This window comes from Rhodotorula graminis (genome assembly GCF_001329695.1).
Source record: "Rhodotorula graminis WP1 unplaced genomic scaffold RHOBAscaffold_2, whole genome shotgun sequence".
Classification (NCBI taxonomy): domain Eukaryota; kingdom Fungi; phylum Basidiomycota; class Microbotryomycetes; order Sporidiobolales; family Sporidiobolaceae; genus Rhodotorula; species Rhodotorula graminis.
Genome location: NW_017264929.1, coordinates 1,555,399 through 1,563,728, shown reverse-complemented (window position 1 = coordinate 1,563,728; position 8,330 = coordinate 1,555,399). Strand labels below are relative to the sequence as shown.

At 66.0% G+C, this 8,330-nt stretch overlaps 4 protein-coding genes across 4 annotated transcripts; 3 read left to right on the top strand and 1 right to left on the bottom strand.

Moving 5' to 3' along the window:
• Window positions 1-956: 956 nt before the first annotated feature.
• RHOBADRAFT_41834 (uncharacterized protein) lies at window positions 957-2,434 on the top strand (the record flags this gene model as incomplete). Its single annotated transcript, XM_018413960.1, has 6 exons — window positions 957-1,165; window positions 1,239-1,318; window positions 1,387-1,885; window positions 1,956-2,009; window positions 2,079-2,259; window positions 2,333-2,434. 6 exons carry the CDS (start codon window positions 957-959, stop codon window positions 2,432-2,434), a joined length of 1,125 nt encoding a protein of 374 aa, XP_018273886.1.
• Window positions 2,435-2,686: 252 nt separating this feature from the next.
• RHOBADRAFT_66053 (uncharacterized protein) lies at window positions 2,687-3,911 on the top strand. Its single transcript, XM_018418855.1, has 5 exons — window positions 2,687-2,929; window positions 3,003-3,065; window positions 3,180-3,310; window positions 3,493-3,625; window positions 3,711-3,911. Exons 1-5 carry the CDS (start codon window positions 2,732-2,734, stop codon window positions 3,828-3,830), a joined length of 645 nt encoding a protein of 214 aa, XP_018273885.1. The 5' UTR covers window positions 2,687-2,731; the 3' UTR covers window positions 3,831-3,911.
• Window positions 3,912-3,966: 55 nt separating this feature from the next.
• On the bottom strand, window positions 3,967-4,609 carry RHOBADRAFT_41832 (uncharacterized protein; the record flags this gene model as incomplete). Its single annotated transcript, XM_018413959.1, has 4 exons — window positions 3,967-3,993; window positions 4,049-4,089; window positions 4,163-4,279; window positions 4,393-4,609. The coding sequence occupies 4 exons, from the start codon at window positions 4,607-4,609 to the stop codon at window positions 3,967-3,969; spliced, it is 402 nt and encodes a 133-aa protein (XP_018273884.1).
• A 768-nt stretch (window positions 4,610-5,377) lies between these two features.
• RHOBADRAFT_11779 (uncharacterized protein) lies at window positions 5,378-8,158 on the top strand (the record flags this gene model as incomplete). Its single annotated transcript, XM_018412063.1, has 10 exons — window positions 5,378-5,853; window positions 5,925-6,003; window positions 6,161-6,266; window positions 6,382-6,648; window positions 6,778-6,872; window positions 6,935-7,157; window positions 7,272-7,294; window positions 7,355-7,653; window positions 7,725-7,844; window positions 8,008-8,158. 10 exons carry the CDS (start codon window positions 5,378-5,380, stop codon window positions 8,156-8,158), a joined length of 1,839 nt encoding a protein of 612 aa, XP_018273883.1.
• Window positions 8,159-8,330: the final 172 nt, after the last annotated feature.

Genomic DNA, 8,330 nt, shown 5'->3' with positions numbered 1-8,330 from the left:
TACGCCGGTGCGCTCTACACCGCCGCCGCCAAGGGCAAGTGAGTCGCAGCATCCCTTTTCGCTCCCCTCACACCCCGCTGGCGCTGACCCGCATCCGCCGCCCACAGCGCCCTTTCGGCCGTCGAGGCCGACCTCAAGGGCGTCAAGGCGACCGTCGGCACCGACGCCAAGATCCACGAGTTCCTCGCCAACCCGATCCTGTCTAAGGATGACCGCTCGTCCGGCATCGACGCCCTCCTCAAGGCGGCCGCCCCCAAGGGCGCGTCCGACCTCACCCGCAACCTGTTTGCCGTCCTCGCCGAGAACGGCCGCCTGTACGACACGGACCGCGTCGTCGACGGCTTCCTCGAGATCATGAGCGCCCACCGCGGCGAGGTCAAGGTCGTCGTCACGTCGGCCGTCCCGCTCGACAAGGACCTCCAGAAGCGCATCGAGGACTCGCTCAAGGGCTCCCAGGTCGCCCAGGCCGGCAAGAACCTCGTCATCGAGAACCGCGTCAACGAGGCCGTCCTCGGTGGCCTCGTCGTCGACTTTGGCGACAAGACGATCGACCTCTCGGTTGCGTCGCGCGTCGCCCGCCTCAACCAGCAGCTCGAGGGTGCGCACCCGCTCTCGCTCTCTCTCTCTCTCGCTCTCGGTCCTGTACTGACCCTCTCGTCTCACTCGTCTCGCAGAGGGCATCTAAGCAGGGGCAGGTCGTGCGTCGATAGAGCTCGGTGTGTGTGAGTAGCGGCGAGGGAGGAAAAGACGAGGGGGGAGGCGGGCTCCCCACTGGCAACCCGAATGCGTTCTTCCGTGACTCTGTGTGTGTGCAGAGAGTCCCTGTCGCTGCAGTCGAGAGCTGTTGCCGTCCGAGCCGGCTTTCCTCGCGACGAGCTGCGGCACCGCCCCGGCTCGTCCTCCTCGCCGGACAACCACTCGCTTCACTCGCTCAGCGACGCGTTCCCAGCTCCACGATGGCCCCGTCGTCGGACGCAGCCGCTCTGACCGCGCAGCTGCGCGCGCACCTCCAGTCGTACCTCGCCCACTCGGCCGCCATCAGCCAGACGCTGCGCGACGCCAACACGCTCCAGCAAGAGCTCGAGGCCGGCCAAGCCGAGGACGTGCGCGACCGACTCGAGTCGGTGTACGACCGCATCGACGAGCAGACCGAGGCAGAGTTCCTGTGAGCTCTCGCGAACCTCCCGGGGAGATGAAGCGAGGGCGCGCGTCCTGACTCTCCTCGTGTGCGTGCGCAGCCAGCTCGACGTCGCGATGGACCTCCTGGATGCGATCGACGCCGCACAGGCTGTCGCGCCTGCTGCAGACGCTGGGTCCGGTGCGTTCCTCTCCTCCTTCTCCTCATGTGCCGGATCCTGACCCGCGCTCGTCGCCCCGCTCTCGCAGGCAAGAAGGCGCAGCACAGGAAGCGGGCCAAGGTCGACACGTCGTCGCGCGCGGGCTCGCCCGCCTCGAGTGCCGCCCCCTCGCCCTTGCCCTCGTTCGCCGGCTCGCCGCCTCTCCACGCTCCGCCTCTGCCCCGCTCCGGGTCGCACGCCGCCAAGCCGCCGCCGCTGCTACCTGCGACATCATCTACGTCCTTCAACGGCAGCACGCACCAGCACCCGACGCCAATCGCGCCCGCACCACCCTCCTCCGCGACCTCGTCCTCGCACGGCGGCGGCGGCAACAAGAAGGCCTCGGGCCCGCCGTCGCTCAAAGCGCGTCGAGACGCCCTCGCCGCACAGCTGCCGCTTCGCCCGGGCCGGCCCATCGCCGTCAAGGAGTCGAAAAAGGTGCCCGGCGCGCCGCCTGGTGCCGGCTCGCCGCTCGGAGGTCCACCCGGCGCGGCCGACAATTACATCCTCGGGCGCATCGTCATGTGCCTGGGAGGCGACAAGAACCGGTGCGCCCCCTTGTCTCTGCCCCCCTCGACCGAGTCGCGAGCCTGACTGACGAGCTCGATCGTCCTGCAGGTACACGGTCGAGGACGTCGACTACGACCCGGCCAACCCGACGCCCGAAGGCGGGTGCGTCCCCGTTCTCTCTTCTCCTCTTCCTGTACCGCCTCCTGACGTTCAAGCCGACCGCGCCCGCAGCAAGTGGAACACGACGCTCAAGTCGATCATCCCGCTCCCGGAAAAGGGCGACGAGCGCTCGTACCCGGACTACGACTTCTCGCCGGGCACCTACGTCCTCGCGTGCTACCCCGAGACGACGAGCTTCTACCGCGCCGTCATTGCGGCGGGCCCGTTGGCCGTCGCGACCGGGCAGGGCAAGGTGCGTCTCTCCGTCTTTCTCTCCCCTTCCCGCCGCCTTAACCTGAACCTGACTCGCCCTCGACGACGCGCAGAAGAAGGAGGTGCAGCGCATCTACCGCCTCACGTTCGACGACGACGAGGGCGCGATTCGAGACGTTCCCCTCGAGCTCGTGTGCGACCCCACGCCGCTCTGACCTCGCCCCTCGCCTCCCACCTCTCCTCATCCTCCATCGCTATCCTCCATCGCTCCCTCTATTCGTCGCATCTCTACCACCTTGTTGTCACCCCCTCGTCCCTCGCTGTTGTGCAAAAGAAGCCTCGCTATTCGCGGCACGTGCGCAGTTGTTCGGCCGGGAGAGGCGGAGGCTCGGTGGTGAGGTCAACGCGACTCGCTCTCGCCTCGCTCCGCTGCTTCTGCGCTCGCCGCTCGTCGTTCTCGCTCCACCCACTCGCACCGTTCGACCCACTCACCGACCCGACCCGCTCTCGCCATGTCGCACCCGTCCGCCCTCGAGCTCACTGCCGCGCTCCGCACCGCCTCGATCTTCGACGACGTCGTCCCCGCCAGCCAGGCGACCTCGCTCAAGGGCCCGCTCCTCGTGCACTACCCGGAGCACGCCGTGTGCAAGGGCGAGGCGATCCCGCGCCCGACGACGCTCGCTCAGCCCGAGGTCGAGTTCAAGGAGGCGGTGCGTCGTCCTCCCTCTCGCGCTCTCTCTCTCTCTCTCGCACGGCGACGTACTGACACGAGACGACTCGCAGGACAAGGACGCGACGTACTCGCTCTTCATGGTCGACCCGGACTTGCTCAAGCGCAACGATACGGTCCGTCCCTCTCTTCCTCCTCCCCCGCACCGTCGCGCTTGAGCCTCTCGTTCTCCTGCGCGATCCTTGACGTCTCGAGGACGACGATCTGACGTCGCTTCATCGCGTACACAGCTCTCGGGCCAGGTCCGTCACTGGTACGAGACGGGCGTCAAGTTTGACGGCACGAGCGGGAGGACCGTCATCAGCTCGCAGGCCGGCGCCCGCAACGACTACGTGCCGCCGTCGCCTGCTTATGGGACTGGGTGCGTCCCCCTTGCTCACTTTCGCGGCGCCGGAGAGACGAGGGCGACGAGGAGAGACGCTAACCTTCCGCTCGAACCCCCTCCCATCTCGCCCACCTCTCTCGCCGTCCCTCCTCTCGCCTCGACCTCGCCCGCCCTCTCGACCTTGCCCTCCTTCGTCTGACCGCGTCCACCCTCGCCAGAAAGCACCGCTACGTGTTCCTCGCCGCGCGCGAGCCCTCGCCGTACTCGGGCCCTTCGAGCGCCGACTTTCCGACGACGGGCAAGGCCGACCTCAAGGACCGCATGAAGTTCAGCGTCGCCAAGTTCATGCAGGTGCGTGCGGCTGTCTTTTCCCTCCCCTCTTCTAGGCGTCCCTGGGCGAGTCCGGGCGCTCACGACTTTCTCTCGACGGCGACAGGACGAGGGCCTCACGCTCGAGGCGGCCGGCTGGATCGAGGTTGACGCCGACGCGGCCGCCATGAAGGACAACCTTGCGCTCTCGGCCGAGGCCATCAAGAACAAGCTCACGGGCCAGTGAGGGTGCGCGAGGGTCGAGTCGAAGCCGGCGTTGAGTACGACGCGCCGGATTGTGCAAACCGACGCTTTCTCTCTCGCTTTCTCTCTCGTCCCAGGCTCAAGAGAGATCGAGAGCTTTTCGGTTACAGAGACAAGGTCTACGATGAGGACCTCTTGACGGCGGTCTGTGGGTCGAGAGAGGTCAGGTCTCGTCTCTTCGAGGGACACAGGGAGACGCACACAGGCAATCTCGACGTCGGTGCCCATCGGCAGTGCAGCGACTGCGTGCACGCGAGACAAGTCAGATCGAGAGATCGAGAGGAGCTGAGGGAAGAGAGGACAAGCGAGACGCACCGCCGATACAGATTCGGGCCGGCATGGGCGAGCAGCCCTCGAACGCCTTCATGTACACCTCGTTGACTGGCTCCATGTCTTCTGCGTGGTTGGTGAGGTAGATCTGCGCCATGACGACTGCGAGGGGGCGAACCGAGCGAGGGAAGGGGGAGGAAAGAGGAGGGGAAGGGGGTCGACGAGGGTCAGCGCCCTCTCTGTGAATCCATGACAGAGACACTCGAGGGACGTACTGTCGCCAAGCTCCATGTCGGCCGCCTTGAGCACCTGCTCGAGGTTCTTGAGCACCTGCACCGCCCGGTCGGCGCAAGTACCCTCGACGCACTTGCCCGTCGCCGGGTCGACGCCGCACTGCCCAGAGACGTACAAGGTCGGACCGGCGGGGGCCAGGACGGCCTGGGTGAGGAAAGGGCCCGGGTCCTCTGCGTTGCGGGTCGTGACAGCGCTCATCGCCGCGAGGTGGGGAGGTGACGAGGTGGGGACGGCGAGGAAGACGGCGCGAGTCGTGGGTTGCTCGGGGCGGGATCTAGCGGCGAGAGCAGCAGTGTGACGTGGTGATGGAGCTGCTCAGGAGCGAATCGAGCGAGAGGGGAGGAAGCAGGAGGAGGAGCTCGAGACGAGCTGGTCGATCGGCAGCGGTCGCCCTGCACCGCTCCCTCAGCTCTGCAGCCAGCTGTGTGCAGGTCGACAGGCTCGACAGGCTTGTGCTGGGCCGCCAGAGCACTACGCTGTCCTCTCGTCCGCCGCCGTCGCCGAGCAGCCGGTCGACCACGTCCAGCTTCATCAGCTCCTCGTCGTTCTCGAGCGGGTCCGCCTCGCGGGCCGACAGGGGGCGCCGAGGGCAGGGGATTGGCACCCGTCGGAGCGATCGAGCCGGCGGTTCCGAGCCAGCAGGTCAATCGCGGCTCAGCGTTGCGTCGTTCGCCCCTTCGGCCTCCACTCATTCGAGAGTTCGGCCTCGTCGTCGTCGTCGTGAGCGCTCGCGCGCCGTTCGATGCACGCGAGCGCGATCCCGGCGGCTGGACAAGACTCGCTTGCGGAGTCGGATTACGTCGCACCCGCTTGCTGGCCGCTCAGCTTCGCGGCCCAGGATGGGCCGGAGCTCCCTCCTCCTCGCGTCGGGCTCATCTGCTCTGCTTCTGCATCTCTCTGCACATCCTCGTCCTCGTCCTCGACCCGACTCGACCGCCCAGCACTCGACGCAGCATGGCGCCCTCGATGATGCGCGACGCGCCGTTCGGCCAGGTCGTCCACTACCTTTCCGGCGGACGGCTCTTCAAGTACCCCGAGGAGATGCCCGACTACGTCGTTCCCGCCAAATACCTCCGCCGAGGCGACCACAGCCCGTCGCGCGACTCGCAGCAGACGCTGTCGGCCGACGAGCGCACCACCCCGACCGCCGGCCGCAAGTCGGTCGACGCCCAGACGCTCGTCAACTCGAACTCGCCGATCAAGCGCAACTTTGACACGGACCAGGAGAAGCGGGATCGCGAGGACGGCGCGCAGGAGAAGAAGAAGAAGCGCGCAGGCGGCGAGCGCGACCTCGAGGGCGAGGGGAACGGCGACGAGGAGGAGCGGCGCAAGAAGGAGAAGGAGCAGCACCCGGGCACCGCCGACCCCGAGAAGGCTCGCAAGGAGGGCCTCAAGTACCAGTACCTCGTCGACTTTGAGGAGGGCGACCAGCTCAACCCGCAGTGCGTCCCTCCTCCCCTTCCCTTTCTCTCTCGATTCTCGCCGACACTGACCTCGACTCGCTCCAACGCAGCTCGTGGTCGAACCGCAAGCGCAACTTTGTCGCCGGCGAGGTCGCCCTCATGACGACCGTCGTGTACATCGGCAGCGCCGTGAGTCCTCCCTCCCGCTCGAGCCCCGTCCTTTTCGGCCCTCTTCCTCGCCTCATCCTTCCTACTTCCACCCCGCCTCTCTCGGTCACCCTCGCACCCTCTCGCTCTGTCTCCTGTCCTGCTTCGGGACGCTGACATCCTCCTCGTCGTCGCGCAGATCTACACGCCCTCAGAGCAGGGCCTCATGCTCGAGTACGGCGTCTCTCAGACCGTCACGATCCTCGGTCTATCGCTATTCATTCTTGGCTACGGGATCGGGCCGAGTGAGTATCCATCTCGCTCATGTACATCGAGGAGCACGAGAAGGAGGAGGAGGACGGCGAGGAGAAGGGAGGTGACGGTTTCCTCGACACGCCCTGACCTCCTCTACTCCCACAGTGTTCCTGTCGCCCCTTCAGGAGACGCCCCACCTCGGCCGCAACGTCGTGTACTGGCTCGCCATCTTCTTTTTCACGCTCTTCCAGGCCCCCATTTTAAAACCGACCAACTTGACGTGCCTCCTAATCTTCCGGTTCATCACGGGCTTCGTCGGCTCGCCTATCCTCGCGACGGGCGGTGCGTCGATGGCCGACCTGTTCACGCCGAGGAACGTGCCGTACGCGATGGGCGTGTGGAGCGTCGGCGCCGTTTGCGGCCCAATTCTCGGTTCGTCCCTCCCCTTTCCTCCTCATTCTCCTCCTCCTCTCCCTTCCCGAGACTCTCCCACGGGCCACCCTCGACCTTGACATTCTCGGCGCCGTCACGAGCCGAGAGCTGACCTCGAACGACCCGCAGGACCCGTCGTCGCAAGCTTCGCCGCCATGAACAAGGGGTGGAGGTGGCCGATATACGAGTTGTTATGGATGTCGGGCTTTGGCCTGATCGTCTTTGTGCGTCCACCCTTTTCTTTGCGGGAGCCGGCCCGATCCTGACCCTGCTCGACCACGCACAGACCTTCTTCCTCCCCGAGACCTACGCCCCGACCCTCCTCCTTCGCCGCGCCGAGCGCCTGCGCAAGCTCACGGGCAACGACCTCATCAAGACCCGCTTCGAGGTCGAGAACCCCAAGGGCGAGTCGATCCTCAAGATGGGCGTCACCCAGATCAAGATGGCCTTCCGCCTCTCCGCCGAGCCCATCGTCTTCTTCTGCAACCTCTACATCGGCCTCCTGTACTGTGCGTCCCTTTTCTCTCGGCGTTCGAGCCTCGTCATGCCTCGCGCCCGAGCGTCGCGGTCCGCCACCCTCGAGCCTCGTAACTGACCTTCCTAAATGCCTCCCGCCCGCGCAGCCGTCTTCTACTTGTGGTTCGAGGTGCGTGAGCCGCTACTGCATCGGCTGTAGCCGTCACTGACTCTCTCCTCGTTCCTGCAGGCGTTCCCCATCGTCTTTGCCGAGAAGAGGGGGTTCAACCTCGGCGTCTCAACCCTGCCCTTCCTCGGCTTCCTCGTCACGGGCGCCATCACGGTCACGGTGTACATCCTGTACCACAAGCTCTACCTCTTGCCCAAGTACGACAAGAACAACTGGAACCTCGCGCCCGAGGAGCGCCTTCGCCTCGCCCTGTTCGCCGTTCCCTTTGTCCCGGTCGCCCTCTTCATCTTTGGCTGGACCGGTCAGTACAGCGACGTGCACTGGATCGGGCCGACGATCGGCGCTGCCCTCTACTTCCCGTGCGTCGACGACGTCCTCTCTCTCCTCGTGCGGTCTCGCACTGACCCTCTCTCTCCCTTCCTCGTCGCAGCGGCATCTACTGCGCCTTCCAGTGCATCCTCCTGTACCTGCAGCTCATCTACCAGGACAAGGCGGCGTCCGTCTTGGCCTCGAACGACCTCTTCCGCTCGAGCATGGCCGCAGGCTTCCCGTACGTCCCCTCGTCCTTTCTCCTCCGCCTCCCTCTCTCTCTCTCTCTCTCTCTCTCTCCCCTCACCCTTTCCCTTCGTCGACGCCCATCCCGACGACGACTCGCCGACCGTCGAGTCCGTCTTGAGCGACCGCCCTGACCTTGTCAACCTCGCCGCCCGCAGCCTGTTCGGCTCGTTCTTCTTCCACAACCTCGGCGTCGGCCCGGCCTGTTCGCTCCTGGCGGGCCTCAACATCCTCTTCATCATCCCGCTCTTCTGCCTGTTCAAGTTCGGGCACCGCCTGCGCGAGCGCTCCCAGTTCTGCGCGTCGTGAGCCGCTCGATCCTCCCTCCCGCCCTTCCTCTTCTATCTCGTCGCACCTCCCGCACCTCTTGTCTCTACCTTAATCCTGACACTGTAGATAGAACCTGTCGTCGTCAGTTTCCCACTCGTCCCTCTGCCTAGACCGCTCTCTCCGAGCTCGCAACTCGCATTTCCTCTGCCGT